Below are 16,820 nucleotides of genomic sequence, written 5' to 3' on the forward strand. Positions count from 1 at the left end.
CTTGGATGTTTTGGGTCTAATTCTTTGAAAAGTTTCTGAATACCGCTCTGTTCTGTTCAGCACCAGGTGTTCCTCACCAGTCAGAAGTCACTGGGCTCCATTTTAGCACCCGCTATGGGTGCGTTCCTGGCGGGGTGGCTCCGAAAATCGGGGAATCCTGGAGTGGGTCGGGAGCCCGGTTCCAACCCGCCACTTCCGGGTTCCCCACAGACGCGCCGACGTGCGCGCGCAGCCCCCGCATGTGGGACTCCCGCAGGCAATTAAAGCCGGCAGGGTGCCACTTAACAATATTTATCTTGGTATTTCAGGTCATTAACAGACCTGATTAAGGGAATATGTCAGGAGGGGTGGGATTTTAGAAACAACTGGGACTGTTTCCCATACTGGGGGAAACACTCCCAGTTGAAATGGACGTGTTGCAGCTATCAGCCTGTGGCAGCTGCAAAGGTCCATTTGACAGGTGGAGGGGTTGGGCAGGGGGGGGGGGGGGAGTGGCCTCATTGCAGGAGGCCACTCTGTCACTTGGGACAAAGTTTGGCCTCCACCACCCTCCTCCTGACAATCAAATTCACCAACTTGCACACTTACCCCGGGGTCCAGAGACATGTACCTACCTTGCGGACCCCCTCAGATGTACATCTTCCGGATGGGGGCCGCCATAACTGCAGTCATGACCTTCTCGGAGGGCGAACAGCATCACCAGCCTCGCCGGCCACGCCGTCCACCTCTGACACGTGGAGCTCCACAACACAGTGCTGTGACACATTCACCTGCACAGCAGGAGGGAGGGCAACCACAGAGAGAGATGCGTCGCAGGGGGCACTACCCTCGCCACAGGGTCCACAGACCGAGGCTCAGCTTCCTGGACCTCTCTGAGCAGCAGTGCACACGGAGGCTCAGAGTCACTCGACATGTAATCGTGGACATCTGCAGCCTCCTTCATGCCGAGCTGCTCCCGGCTGGCCCGAGCACCATCTTCTTACCTGTTGCTGTCAAAAGTCACCACTGCCCTCAACAACTTCTCCTCCGCATCCTTCCAGGGTGCCACCGGGGTCATCGCCGACGTCTCTCAGTTGTCTGCACAAAAGAGCCCTGCAAATACACCTACACCCACTCTGCAGTGACACAATGGGTGGCATCAGGTGTGGGTCTTCATTGTGATCCTCAGGAAAGGGCATTATTGCACAAATCAGACAAGATTCGCAAAGACATGGCAGTAGCGGTGCCAATATAATGTGATGTGAGTTGGTCAGAAATCAATAGAAGTAAAAACCATGACAAACCCTCAAACACCCTTGTGCATCCCCTTCATGCTCATGACACGTTTGCCTTACGCTGCCTACTGCACATATGTGATGCATGCCCTGTGGCTGCAGCACAGGTAGTGGCAGGTTGAGTGCGGCTGACCGTGAAAGAGATGCATGAGAGGGTGAGTATGAGATGGAGCCATGAGATTGTATGAGGATTGGGTTGAGTGGTAGTGGCAGGATGAGTACTGGCGAGGTGAGTATGTGCAGGTAAGATGAGGATGAGGTTTGAGTGGGTGTGAGGGGTGATGTGACAGAGTAGTGTTGGCAGTGCAGAAGGAGATGTGGGGTGGGGGCGGTGATGTGGCAGACGGAGTGTAAGGGAATGAGTAAGTGTACTCCCTTTGGCTGACCTACTTAGGTCATTGCAGCGCCTCCTGCACTGTATGCAGGTGGGCGATATGTTGGTGGTGCAGGTGACCTCCTCTGCCACCTCGAGCCAGGCCTTCCTGGTGGCAGAGGCAGGCCGCTTCCTCCCGACGGCCGGGGGGGAAGATCTCTGTCCTCCCCCTCCTCCTCACCCCATCTAATGATACCTGGAGTGAGGCATCATTAAACTGGGAGCAGCCTTCCCCCTGGGCTGCTCCATGCTATATTTTTTCCTATTTGTTGCAGCATGTGTCAGTGGAGGACTGCCCCTTTAAATAGAGCTCCTCCAGCTGACAGACCTTACTGCGCATGCGCAGTCCGCCCGATGCGCAGCTCAGCAGTGGGGAACCCGGAAGACCAGGTAAGTGGATCCAAATTAGGCTGCGATCGCGCGCGAGGCAGACTGATTTCGCCCCCCCGCTGCGAACCCACAGCCCTGGCAATATCGAGCCCATTGTGTCAAGCCTCAGTAAGCAACAGTTTAAGTCAGTTGGCAATGCATGCTTCCTCCAGGATGATGATTTGCAACAATATTTAGAAGATACATATTGGCACCATTGCAGTTCACACCATCCTATGGTGAAGTCTTTTCTTCTTTGTTCAACTGGTGCTAATGGAAACTCCTCTGACACTGATGGTAAGTTGAGACTTGGCTTGTAAATGGATAACACCAGTCAACTAGCTCTGATGGAATTCCTTCCAGTGAACAGGACTTTCTGCTAGCCTGATGAGTGGCATCTGTCTGTACAAAATCTTTTTTGTGTCATTTAGAGATTGAATAGTCAGAAATGGAAGAACTCGGGTATCAAGACAGGATCCCCTGACTGACCAGGTCCACCCTTGCAGTAGATACAATCTTTCAGTAACATGTTGGAAGCAATCCCTTCTGGTATGAGTGAGAGGCGCTAAAGAAATTTGTGGCCATTAAACACAATAAGATATGGTTAATTCTAACAGCATTTAAGTTTGTCCCCACCAGACATAATTTTGATAACCTCAATAAGATCTCACTGATTTTTCAAGTCTTCTTTCATTACTATAAGCTGTTCTGCTATCATTCTAATGAATTTTCACTGTACCCTTTCCATACCTCTAATATTCTTCCTGAATGAAATGCTCCAGAACTGCATGCAGTACTTCAACTGTGCCCTAATCTCTGCTTTGTACAGATATCAGTTCCTTGCTCTTATTGAAAAGCAGAGAAGTTATGTTAAACTTGTATAGAACCTTGGTTAGACCACACTTAAGAGTACTCTGCACAGCTATGGTCTCCATATTACAAAGAGGACATAGAGGTACCGGGGTAGGTGCAAAAAATATTTAAAGGATGATACCAGATCTGAGTGGTTATAACTATCAGGAAAGACTGAACAGATTCTCTAGAAAAGAGAAGGCTGAGGGGTGACCTAATAGAGGTCTTTAACATTATGAAAGGGTTTGATAGGGTAAACGTAAAGAAGATATTGCCACTTGTGGGGGAGTCTAAAACTAGAGGACATAAATAAGATAGTCACTAATGAATCCAATAAGGAATTCAGGAGAAAAGTCATTACCCAGAGAGTGGTTAGAATATGGAACTTGCTACCACATGGAGTAGTTGAGGCGAATAGCATAGATGCATTTAAGGGACAGCTAGATAAGTACATGAAGGAGAAAGCTATATGCTGATAGGGTTAGATGAAGTAGGGTGGGAGGAGGCTCATGTGGAGCATAATCATTGGCATGGACCAGTTGGGCTGAATGGCCTGTTTCTGTGCTGTAAATTCTATGTAATATCCAATGTTGCTATGTGTAAAACCCAGACTCTCATTTGCCTTTTTATGGCCTTTTAACTTGCACTTGCACCTTTAAATGTCTATGCATCTGCATCCCTAGATCTCTGATCCTTTATTTAGCTGAGTCTTACAATTTAAGGTACACTTCCTTTCAATATTCTTTTTCCCCAAAATATAATATTTTATATTTCTCTGCGTTGAATTGCAGCTTCCACCTGTCTACATCTTTCTGCTATGTCCTGCATTCTTCCTTACAGATATAAACTCAGGGGATCCCTCTTTCAGTTTCTTTCTAGTACTAGTGCTGGTATGTTAAGTCTGAAAGTAATTGCAAAAACTCCCGAGTAGACTAGTGAAGAGAAAATAGACCACACACTTATTCATACTAGTTGACAGCAATTTTCTTCTTTAACATTTCACATTCTAGATTTTTACAGATTGATCTGAAGATGCAATTATATAAGCTGAATTTCTTCAAAACATAATGGGACAAGGCTACATTTAAAAATATATATATATTGGTGGCATATAAGAAACGATGGTGATGTAACTGTACTGTTCATCTTTCAAAAAAAACTTGCATTTTTATGTCATTAAAATGTTTCAAAACACCATGTAATGAACTATTTTAGGAATGCAGTGACTATTGTTATGTAGATAGGTGCCCTGTGCATTCTGTACCAGCAACATCCCACAAACAGCAATGATATGAATGACTGTCAACCTGTTTTGTAATGGTACTGGTTAACTCTTGATCAATATTGATCATTTAGATTAAGTATAAGGGTAAATCTAAATGTGTAAACACATTATTTAGTAAACATCGGAACATTTTTAAAAGTGCAGGTAGACCATATACAGTTAACAGATCTGAAATAGTAAAGAATTTACCATGTTCTTACTTATGAAAGATGTTATCAAACATTCTTTTGTATTATTTACTATTCCCACTACCGCTCTGCACCAATGCAAATAGAAAAAATATAATAAGCAAATAAAAGGAATGCTGTCAGCCCTTAAGTGCACTGTAAAAGTCACCCACCAAAATAAGTAACCCTCTGCACTGGTATGACAAAACAAAAGACCAGCACTAGCTCAATGTCGGTACCAGTAACTTATACAATTAAAATGGTTTGATTACCTTTTATAACGTAAAGCTTGTTTCTCATCGTATTTTAAATGCTGCCTTAATCCTAATTACATATACATACAATAAATATAAGTCAACATTACTAGATTTAATATACTTGTATAAAAGACCACATAATAATGTATATTTCAGGAGTGTGAGTGAGAATGCCAGAAAATATTAATTAACTGCAATTAATTATTGCTTAACTGGCTGACCCACAGGGTACAATCCAAAGTAATGAAAACCTAATGGCATCCACCTTTTAACAAATGGGACACTGCACCAGTAGTGGCACATTTTAAAGCTTTTTTTTTAATTTATAGATTAAAAATTGCAATTGGTTCAAGAAAAATACTTGCATGAATAACAATTATACAATGTACCAATCTGTTTATATTTATGCACCAAATGGCCTATAAGATATATCAATTTTAAAATTGGATATAGTCACCTGCATTATTATGCTTTTGAACAATCCACGACTGAGAATGATAGGAGATCTAATGTGCTTATAATATAATACATTGCTGATGCATACTGCCATTGCTGTTATTGGGCTAATGTGATCTGAATAGTTTACAAACATTGTACTAAAATTTCTCTGAACATCATTACTACAGTAGAAGGATACAGTGTATGTACTGCAATATAAAACACAGTAGAAACATTTATTACCCAGCCACTTCCACTGCCTTGATTTTTGGCAAATAGCAGAGATGAACCTTGCAACACTGTCCAAGATGATGTCCAATTCTTCCTATAATTAAATTTGTTAAAAGATATTCATTAAAATACACAGAATTGTCCTTACAAAATTATATTTAAATAGCATAATATATTTAAACTTGTATCAATATTCTAAGCGCAGCTTCAAAATGAATTTCCTCATAATTAATGTACATAATACAGTCTAATTCAAAGAGTTGCAGATTTACATAGAATCAAATATAGTGAATATCTCCAAATAGTTGCAATATTTCAATTTCCAGTATAAAGCCATTCCATCTGCCTATATAATTAAAGTTTTGCAATTACGAATATGTGATGGTGGTAGTGTCCCTTCAGTCACATTTCAGAAACAGCGGCTACTGTCCTTTTGACCAATCAAATCCCAGAACCATGTCTGTACCACTTCTGATTGATTCTTTTACTGAAGGAAACAATTATAGTTCTACCAAAAAAACATTCTGTAGCATATAATTGCTGTGACAGTTCTCAACCTCCTAGACACTACATTTCAACCTCTCCTGCACCCATGGTCCTACCCTCCCTGGATGATACAGCCTCAGCTTCAGCAACGACAGCCACCCAAAATAATGGATCTGCGCAGCCCAGCTTGATATGTCTCGCTCCTGTTCACTGCCCAACATCCTGTTATCACTGCAGCTGCACAGACATCTCTATCCCCTTCTTTGGCTTAGGACTCTGTGTCAACCACCCTGAGTTTGTACCTCTGTCTGAATAAATTAAAATCCTCACAGGTGACTTTCTGCTAAGAGAAAATAAGTACGGTCTTTTCTAATGATTGACACCGCAAGAGGACAAGGAATTCTTTGCTCTCAGAATGATGCTGATTTAAACTGAATTATTTAGTCATTCACAATGAAGTCCTTTTATTTTGTGGACTGAACAGCAGCAACAAATAATGTCCAAGTGGTGCCAATTGGCTTTGTAGTTAAGAATTCAAGTGAATGAACATAGCTAATGGAAAAGTCCCAGAATTTTTGTGCATTTCACTCCTTTTATAGAAAATGGTAGATGACCCACAACACCTGCCCCCCTCAACTTCATTTGCATCAACAGCTCAACTTCAGCCTGTGTTTTTGTCCCATCTTCCTCCAATGCCCAGTACCCCTCCAATCCATCCCATCATATCTGCACTCGGACAACCAGCCTTCGGGGGGCGGGGGGGAAACTGTAGGGCTGAAGGAATTTACAGATTTAGGGATTTAAACATGAAGATGAGAATTTTAAATTGGCGACATTGGGGGACTGAGATCCATGTAGGTCAGCAAGAACAGGGGTGACGGAAGTGGGACTTGGTGCAGGAAAGGATATAGGCAGCAAAGTTTTGGATGAGCTAAAGTTTACAGAGCGCGCGGAGGTTAGGAAGTCAGCCAGGAGAGCATTGAAATAGTTGAGTCTGGCGGTGACAAAGGCATGGACAAAGGTGGAGCCGGGCAATGTTACAGAAGTGGAAGTAGGTGATCTTTGTGATAAGAGAGGATTATAGGGTCAGAAGCTCAGGTGGTGGTCAAATAGTACACAGAGGTTGCGAACGGTCTGGTTCTGTTCTGTGAGAGAGATGGAATCAGTGGCGAGGGTAAGGAGTTTGTGACGAAACTGAAGATAATGGCGTCAGTCTTCCCAATGTTTGACTGGAGAAAATTGCGGCTCATCGAAGATTGGATGTCGAACAAGCAGTCTGACAACACAGGTGATGGTTGGTAGTGGAGAATGATGAGATCTGATGATGGATGTCTAAACGAGTTGTGCGCAGATACACTTAAGGCTATACCCCTTGGACTTGAAGGAGTGAAGAACCAGGATGGGACAAAGTAATGGTTCTACTGGGAACAAGGATGTCAAAGGTGGAGGAGTGGGAGTGGCTGAGCAGAGCGATAGCTACAGATGTATTGTGGTGAATGGAGGCCCAAAGACCAGGGAATTGAGAGTCTGAAGTGCAGTTGAAATTGACTTGGGAAGCATTTTATCCAGGGTACAAATAAAGTTTGTGTTTGTGGCCTAAATTTACAGGTTTGGCATTGTTTCAACATTTCTAATATATAAAATGAAAAAAAAATCTAGTTTATTCCAAAAATACTGTCAACTTTTGTTTCAAATGCTTGTTCAATTTCAATATGCAATATTTAGCACTAGACCAATCCAGAATTTATTCTGCAGGTGTATGCATTTTCAATAATATCCCGTTCTGAAAGTGGCAAACAGACCCTTATTTAAAGAGTTAGAATGGAAATTGGCTCGTAACGAGTTGGAAACATATTATTTTTCAGTGGGATGTCATATTTACCATCGGAAAAGCATCTTTAGAAGGATAAACACTAAACTATTTGAATTTTCAAACAAATTGCCCATGTCTTAAGTACTCACCTGACTTTTTTGCCATTCTCAGTGATCTTTGTTACATAAAGTAACCCATATTTTTCTGAGACCTGTAAATTTAGTGAAATAAATAGAAGTTTGTTTTTTATGGCAAGACAACAATAAGGAACAGAGTTGATTAAATAATTTCTAGTTAGACCAATTCATGGCTATTCACTAGAAACAACAATCATGTAATTTCCTTCAGCTGACATTTAGCTCATTTTAATAGGCGTTGCCGTTTTTTGCTAGTGAATGTATACGAACAGTTGTTGATGGCTGTGGATACTTTGGCGACGAGGGTGGCTCATTGTTGTTGTCATGGATTAGCTTTGGACTAGTTGCAGGCTCCTAAAAAGTCAAAAAAAAAGTGACAGTATAACTCTTAAAGAAATACAATTAGCATCAAACCAGAAATAGTCAGTCATTTAATCTTAATGAACAATGTCAAACTAATAATTTTAAACTAAATCCAGTCACAATAAGTCAGGGTTGCTAAGTATGAATACACACAAAATTGTAATCATTGGTGTGGAAACATGCTAATATTAAAGATGAAGCCAGGGTAGTCAACGCAAAGGACAAAAACTGTTAACTGCCAATCCTCTACAATTATTTATCAACAAGCTTCTTTCCTGCCCAGAATCATATCTCTTGTCATTCCAACAACCAGTCATATTCAAATGACCATGATAGTCTTGCTTTCAACCTCTCTCCAAAATGGTCAAGTATAAGCCAGGCGTCTTTCTTCTCTGTTCCAATTCAAAGTTGAAGTAGTCCAGGTAATGTTTCATAATACTTTTGCTACTGCCAGCCTTCTTACAGCCTAAATGGCCTGCAAATCATTTCCAAACACACTTATACCAGCAACTTGCCGTTAATGTAATAGTGAAGCCAGTCACTGAATAGTGATGAGAGAAGGATTCAGGGAGATGACCAAAAGCATAGCTAAAGAAATATGGATTCTTTTGAAGGAAGGGAGAAAGGTAGCAAGGTAAAGCATTCCAAAGAGTGCTGATAAGATGAATGGCCAAATGTGGAAGTTGGGGGTGGGCTACAAAAGAGGAACAGAGAGCATGTGTTATGTAGAGGTGGAGCAGGTTTTAGAAGTCGGGAGTGAGAGGCTATGGAGGAACTTGTAGACAAGGGCAAGGATCCACTGGGATAATCAGAGCCATTGGAGTGTGCTGAGGACTGAAATGATAAAAGAGGACTTAAAATGTGGGTTGCAGAGTTTTCGATGAATTATAGTTCACTTAACATGGAAATCGGAGGCAGGAACACGCGAGTCTGGAAGCGACAAAGTCGTGGGTAAGGATTTCCAAGGCAGTGATGGACAATGTTGCAAAAGCGGAAATAGGCAGCGTTTACAGAGGCAAGATTGTGGGGTTTGAAGCTTAGCTTAGGGTCAAGCAGGATACTAAGGGTGCACATTGTTGGGTTCAGTATTAGCAAGCGTCTAAGGAGGGAGATGGAATCATGTGCTAGGGTGCAAAAGTTTTAGCAGGAGCTGAACAGGATAGCTTCAGCTTTGCTGATATAATGTTGGAGAAAGTTCCTCTTCCGCAATTTGATGCAGACAGGCGGTCACACAGCACAGGTGGTCATAGAATTGGGTGATGGCAGAGAGGTAAAGCTTGGGTGGTGCCAGCGTAAGTATGAAGTTGACACCATTCCTATGGATAATATGAAGCAGCAGCAAATAGACAATGAAATGAAAGGCGCCAAGGATAGATCTTGGGCACACAGAAATGACTGTGCAGCGGTGGGAGGAGAAACCATCGCAGGCGATATGATGACTGTGTAGGAGCAGGCAGAAGTTTAACCAAATGAGGGCAGCACTGTGGAGGTAAACCACAGAGGAGAGATAATAGAAGATGGGGTGCCCGACAACGTTGAACAAGTCAAGAAAGTAGCATACCATGATTGCAGTCAGAAAGAATGGCCGTGGTGACTACACTGAAGTGATTCAATCAGGAAGTGGCATGGGAGCTCAGTGGTGCCAACATATTCAAGGACCTTGGAGAGGACAGTGGGCTTTTGAGTAACGCACTCCACTGACAATGTCTGCAACCAATGTGCTGAGGAGAGGTACTTGTTTGGTAAGGAACTGGGTGGGAAGGGAATCAAGAGCGAAGGAGGCGTGTTTCATTGAAGATATGAGTTTGGTGAGGACAGTGGGGAGGGGGCTAGATGTAAGAGAATCAGAATATTATAGTACAGAAACAGGCTATTGGGTCTATCGAGTCTGCGTTGGTGTTTTTCTCTGTATGAGCCAACTAGTCAAACTACAGCCTAATTCCCTTTTCAAATAATGTATGAACTCTGTTTCAACAATGGTTTATGGCAAAGAATTCTAGATTCTAGCCACCATTTTTAACCACCCATTTAATTGATTTTATGGTTATCTTACATGTGTCTGTTCGTTACTTATTCCCAACCACTGGAAACAATTGCTTATCATAACTCTTCATAATCTTTAAGACATCCAGCAGATCACCAGTTAATCTTTTCAGTTCGAGTGACATTAGTGAATGAACTTTTCCCATTGCTTCTATTTTCTACAATGGAATGCTGAAAACTGTACACAGTACTCCAACTGCAGCTTAAGTTGTTGCACACAATCAACATTACCTCTCTACATTTGTAATTTATATCTACTGGACACAAAACAAAGGATTTTGTTTGCCTTTTTTATGACCTTGTTACACCTTTTATGACTTGTGTATTTGTATACCGAGGTCCTGCTGCTCCTTTTAAAATGTTGCCAGTTAAGATATATTTCCTTTCCCTATTATTTCCAAAATATATCACTTCACACTTTTCTACATTTTTATATTTGTTCTTGGATGTCGGAGATGTGTGCAAGGCTGCAATTATTGCCCATTCCTAATTGGCTTGAGAAGATGGTGGTCAGTCCTCTCCTTGATCGGCTGCAGTCCTTATAGTGATGGTGCTCCCACAATGTGAATTCCAGGATTCTGACCAAGTCAGAATGGCTTGTGATTTGGAAGGGAACCTGGAGGTGATGGTACTTCCACAGCATTGCTACTCTTGTTGTTCTTGGTGGTAGAGGTCACAGGGCAAGGAGGTGCTGTTAAAGTAACCTTGGTTAGTTGCTGCAATACATCCTGCAGAGTGCTGACAAAATGGGGGAGGGGCTAGGGGAGTTATAAACGAAGATTGAAATCACTAAGAATGAGGAGTCACTTGTGCAGATGCTAGATGAAGTGAAGAAGTTTCTAGGGGAATTGGGAGGGTGGTAATTCAATGACTTTCAAAAAAGTGTGAGTTATAAAAGAGGACAGGTTGAGATGGGACCTCATAATGACAGCCACACTGCTGATGCAATGTCTTGCACAGGGAACGTGTAGCCAGGCTGGGAGGCCTCAGTGCGAGGGAAGAAATCACCATCTGTGAGTCAAATTTCGATCAAGCCATTTAATGCATTACTTGCAAGTTATGAAGTTAAAGGAAAATTGGATTATAAAACATTAAATTCTACTTCACAAAGTATTTTTATTTGCTTGACAACTCAAAATTCTAATAACAAGGGAATTTACTGTAACCTCATTACAATGAAGTACACAGTAAATTAATTCTACATACAATTAATCCAGTCAAATTACTTGTAAGCTATATCATAACCATATAGCTGCATTACAATAAAGAGTTAAATAGGAAGTTTTTTTTATTTTGCTGGAATTCAAAAATTACATAACTGTGCAAATTGTGGACACAAAGAAAAATACATATATTATTTACAAAGGAGTAAATAATCCAAGAAAGAATCAACTCAACTTCAAGAAAGACCGTAAAAACTGTAAAAAAGCATGAATTAGCAATTTCAGTACAATACATCATGCAGCACAAGCTAGTAAACAAGGATTAATTTCTACACGCTCCAGCACAATTCTAATTAGCATGCATAAGAATGGCACATATAAATGCTATGCAATGACATAATAACTCAAAACCTGCTGAAATTTCCCTACATTACTAGAACGTAGTCGGGAATTGGGGGAAAATACATTAATTCCATTCTCATACACAAATGCTTTCAAATGCAATGTGTTCCCAATAGCAAAACAAAGTTAGCCTCAAGCACAAGGCACAGCTTAACAATCTCCTGTACACTCAGCTCATAAAACTTATACAATTGCTATATCGATGACATTTCTGCTTCAGAGACAGAAAAAATACCAACTTGATTGTCACTCACTATGCCAGAAATTCAAACTGAAATACTCATTGCAATATATCTGTTATTATTACTGCAATGAACTGCACTAATCAGATCTTTGTAGATTCAATCACACCAAATCATAATGAGAAATATCCAATCACAATGTAAACACCAGATCAAGAGGTGTTGAAAGCTTATTTGTAATGAAGTGCTATTAATAAAAGGGCATTAATTTTGTTAAGACTAGCTCTAATCAAATATTATAGTTAATACAAATTTAAGAGATACATTTGCACTTAGAAAAAGAAATAGTTTGATTGCTATTGCAGGATAATTTATATTAAAATAAAATACTAACTTGATCAGAATGCTGCGAATACAAATACGATGATGGAGCACAGAGATGTTCAGAGGAATTGCGCTTGTGCTTTTTTGAAGTGAACTAGAAAAATCAAAATGTTTCTCATTGGTTACTCATATATCTTCAGTTTACTGAGACAATACTGATGTACAAATTCAGAAAGAACTTGAATCATTCTCAAATAAACTTAAATAAAGGATTGACAACTACTCCAGTAATCGGTGAAGTCAATCACCATATAAGCATTTGTTTTTATTTTTTCCCTGCCTGATCTCATCAGTTTATAAATTTTTAAATGATTTCTAATGATTAATTATTTAGTCCACTATTTACTAGAAAATACTCAATGTCAAAATGTCATAGGTATTTTAAAATACTTTCCTCCATAATATTAAAACCCTTTAGTGGGGAAAAAAACAGCCATTTTCTTCGATCATAACTGGAAATTATGAGAACAGATATAGAGTGGGTTACAATTATAAAACAGTACTTCAAATTTATTTACTATTTTAATTAGAAGTATAGGGTTATTACAGAACTTTTTTTCAATTATTGTACTGTCAAATCATACCTTTATAAACCTGCTGTCTAATTCAGAATTTATCTTACATGGGGTTATTGCAAATCTTCAAGTATAATGTATTTCTTTCCCCCAAAAATCCAAAACTGTGGGATGTGTACTGTACAGATACAGAAATATTAACATTTTTACTCGAACAATATGCAGCTCAAAGAGTGAGAAACAGTATGAATGTGTGCTTTAGCATACACTATGATTGGGTGTATATTTGAAAATTTACAATACTTATACAAATTTCTTATTCTTAAAGTCCTAAAGTCCTGGAATTTTCAACATTGTGCTCTACATTTGTATAAAATTTAGATTCAATTAAAAATGCAGTGCAGTGTTTAAATACACTGTGACTATTTTTGTAAAGCACAAAATACATTTAAGCCATTTGAACTATTAAAAATATACAATTAAAATATACTATTAAAAAATTAGAATAAAATTATAGCTACAAATTATATGATAAAGAAATTTTACATTTTTCACTGAAATAAATGCTTGTTTTTTTATTACTATGTAGCTATTTCAAATAGAATGTGCTTTTGTTAAATTTCCCAAATTAATTTGTTTCACCTGTGAATGTATATAGATTTGAAATATCCCAAAGCCATTTTGTTGAAGCTGAATATGGTTCATTTGTATTATGAAAAAGTACTGAAACTTGTTTGGGAATGCAACAGTTAAAATGCTTTTTATCACTTCCCCTGACAGTCGAGTGGGTAAGGGCAGATTCAATCTCAGATAGCATAGCTAAAATCAATATATGAAAAAAAAAATCACACACGTGATCCTATATCCTATCACTTTACGTACAATGTGTTGGTGCTTCATAAAATTTTAAAGACACCAACATTTTCATTAAATTTTAGTTTTTTGCCCAGCCATAATTTTGTTTTTAAGTTACACTTTCTTACTGACACTGAATTTTGCAGAGATGAAGTAATATCCAATACAATCCAGTGATTTGTTTTGCCATGTTTTTGTGCTGTGGTGTTTCTATGAAATTCTGCATCACACCTGTTGTGAGACCATTTTGAATGTATATACAGTGAAACCTGTAAATTAGGGACACCTAAGAGACTTGCATCAGGTGTCCTTTATTTGCTGTGTCCTTATTTTCAAAATGGTCATTGTATGTACAATAAACCAGATGAGCCAAATATTGGCTGCACCTCCCTTTTTTCGCACTCACCTGGGATCGTGCCTAATTCTGGAGCCCCGCCAGCAGGATGTGATTTCTGTTTGTTGTGTTTCCCAATTCATTGCCATCCCGGGGTCCTTTTTCACTGAGGGAGGGATGTCCTGATCCTGGGATCTGCTACATTGGCAGCCTGCACAGGGCAAGATGGCTGTTGTAGGGCCAGAGTGACAGGGAGATCCCAGCCAAAATGGGGGGAATTAATGTCCTGCAGACCCCTGTCCCTCCATGTGCTGCAGCTGCAAATGTTTGATGTGCTGAGGGGTGAGTAGGGGGCTGTTAGCAGCTTATTAGTACCTGACGTACTGGTGGAGTAGGGTGACCAACTCTGGTTGGATGCATTACTGGAGGTTTGATCATGTGATGTTCTGAACACGACATATGACCATGTGACGTCGGATCACATGATGTCAGATCGCACGACATCAGATCATATGACATCAGATCACATGACTTCTACAAATGTTATTGGATTTACCTTATAAAGGTTGGGTCCACTGTAGTTGAGAATCTTTATCTGTGGTTTTGCGCCAGCAGCTGTTGTGTGAGAAGTTCCAAGAACCAGGAGGCCACCCGTGAGCAGGCGAAGAGGTGAAACCCAAGGCGGGAAAGAGGGGATATGGAGGGCAGGGAAAAGAGCAAACCAATCTCTCCATCTCTCTCTCCCCAGTCCCTATTCTCCAGTCTTCATCTCTTCCCCCAAGCTCCCATTCCCCACTCTCCCTCTCCCCCAGCCCCCATTCCCCAGTCTCCATCTCTCCCCCAAGCCTCTATTCCCCAGTCTCCCTCTCTGAGTCTCCATCTCTCCCTCTCCCCCATTCCCCCGATTCTCCAGTCTCCCTCTCCCCCATTCCCTAGACTCCCTCTCCTTCAGCCCCCATTCTCCCTCTCTCCTGAGTCCCCATTCCCCCTCCCAACATTTCAGCCGCCCGCAATTTCAGGCCCCCCCCCCACTCATGATTTCAAGCACCCCTCCATGATTTCAGGCCACCCCAAAGATTGAGCGGTTTCTCAGTCGCTATGGATGCTGGATAAAATGCCGTTTCTTTCACCCATTGCCGCCTCGCGCTTGCTTTAAGTAGTAAATGGACTTGGTGCATTGAAGGTGCTCCATAGTTCGTAATTTGAGAGTGTCCTTGGTTTCAAGGTTCAGCTTGTATCTATTACAACGTAAGTTATATGGGACTGTCAGTAAGTGTCTGTTTTTTGCAGGTGATCGTTTGTACAGGTTTCACTATACCTAGCATTCCATTTAGCAGAATGTAAGCAACTTCATCCACAACCAAGGTTACTCTCAGTTCTAAATAAGTTAATTTAATTCTTTAAATATTGTGTTGCAAAGAAAAGTAAGATACAAAGACAACTATTACTGAGGCAGAAAACGCTGGAAACACTCAGCAGGTCAGGCAGCATCTGTGAAGAGATAAAGGAGTTAACGTTTCAGGTCGATGACCTTTGAGTTCTGATGAAAGGTCATCGGCCTGAAATGTTAACTCTTTTTCTCCTTCCACAGATGCTGCCTGACCTGCTACGTATTTCCAGCATTTCCTGATTTACTTTCAGAATTCTAGCATCCGTAGTATTTTGCTTTTGTATCACTAAGATATTTCTGCCCAAATTACAGGACAGATGAAAAAAGAAAGATCCATTTATATAGTGCCTTATCACATCCTCCTGAGTCAGAGTGCTTCACAAACAATTAATTTTGAAGTGTAATCGCTATTGTTCTGTCAGCAAATGCAGCAATAAACATGTACACAACAATGCTCCACAGACAGCAATGTAAGTACGTTATACAGAGCCACCATTCTGAATTAACCATCATGTATGTTCGTATCAGCAGTTTTATGTACTAACCAAAAGGAATGATAGCTTATTTAACAGGGTGCGGTTTAAGGTGCAATTTCCTACCTTTTCAAGGTCCAATTGCCCAACTCCATAAGTGCTATGTCGCCAATTTGTCAATACTAAAGGCTCAGCTGGCTTCCGGTCCAGGCTTCTGCTTTTACTAACAACTTCTTGTTGCTTTGCTGTGATGTTGTACTAGTAATAAAAAAAAACATTATAATGCAAACAACATGCATGCCAATCTACAAAAACGAGCAAAAGCTGACCAAATAGCTTCAATAATTCTGACACGGACAGAAAAATGTTAATTCAAAAATGGCCCTGAATATAGGCCTACGACACGTGGAAAAAATTATTATACTGAAGTTGCAGTGAGACATCAGATGGCTTTTGTAACTTAACCTTTCTCTCCTGCCGCCATTGTGTGCTCAGTGCCCAAGCAGTAGCTACGTCTGGTGGGGTGAGAGATGTCACCCTACAGCTTGAAACAGCTCTGGGACACGAGGCAGTCATGTGCAGGTGCTGCATCCATCTCCCCATAATGTGTAGCCAGCCAGTTCCAGCTTGTCCTCTCTATAAGAACATAAGAAATAGGAGCAGGAGTAGGCCATACGACCCCTCGAGCCTACTCCGCCATTCAATAAGATCATGGCTGATCTTCGACCTCAACTCCACTTTCCCGCCGAATCCCCATGTCCTTTGATTCCCTTAGAGTCCAAAAATCTATCTATCTCAGCCTTGAATATATTCAACCACTGAGCAGCCACAGCCCTCTGGGGTAGAGAATTCCAAAGATTCACAATCCTATGAGTGAAGAAATTGCTCCACATCTCAGTCCTAATTGGCTGACCCCTTATCCAGAGACCATGCCCCCTAGTTCTAGACTCTCCACCCAGGCGAAACAGCCTCTCAGCATCTACCCTGTCAAGCCCTCTCAGAATCTTATATGTTGAATGAGATCACCTCTCATT

At 40.8% G+C, this 16,820-nt stretch overlaps 1 protein-coding gene across 2 annotated transcripts in view; it reads right to left on the reverse strand.

The window, feature by feature from the left end:
- Positions 1 to 16,820, reverse strand: part of LOC137344474 (rho GTPase-activating protein 12-like) — a 232,881-nt gene that overhangs the window by 61,958 nt on the left and 154,103 nt on the right. For both annotated transcript variants that reach the window (XM_068007475.1, XM_068007467.1), the window contains 5 exons: positions 15,913 to 16,044; positions 12,230 to 12,313; positions 7,953 to 8,036; positions 7,695 to 7,756; positions 5,259 to 5,340 (listed from right to left, as the gene is read on the reverse strand). In XM_068007475.1, coding sequence (XP_067863576.1) covers positions 5,259 to 5,340; positions 7,695 to 7,756; positions 7,953 to 8,036; positions 12,230 to 12,313; positions 15,913 to 16,044 — 444 coding nt within the window. The remainder of the gene's footprint in view (positions 1 to 5,258; positions 5,341 to 7,694; positions 7,757 to 7,952; positions 8,037 to 12,229; positions 12,314 to 15,912; positions 16,045 to 16,820) is intronic.

The sequence above is a fragment of the Heptranchias perlo genome, chromosome 2 (genome assembly GCF_035084215.1).
Source record: "Heptranchias perlo isolate sHepPer1 chromosome 2, sHepPer1.hap1, whole genome shotgun sequence".
In the NCBI taxonomy this organism is placed as follows: domain Eukaryota; kingdom Metazoa; phylum Chordata; class Chondrichthyes; order Hexanchiformes; family Hexanchidae; genus Heptranchias; species Heptranchias perlo.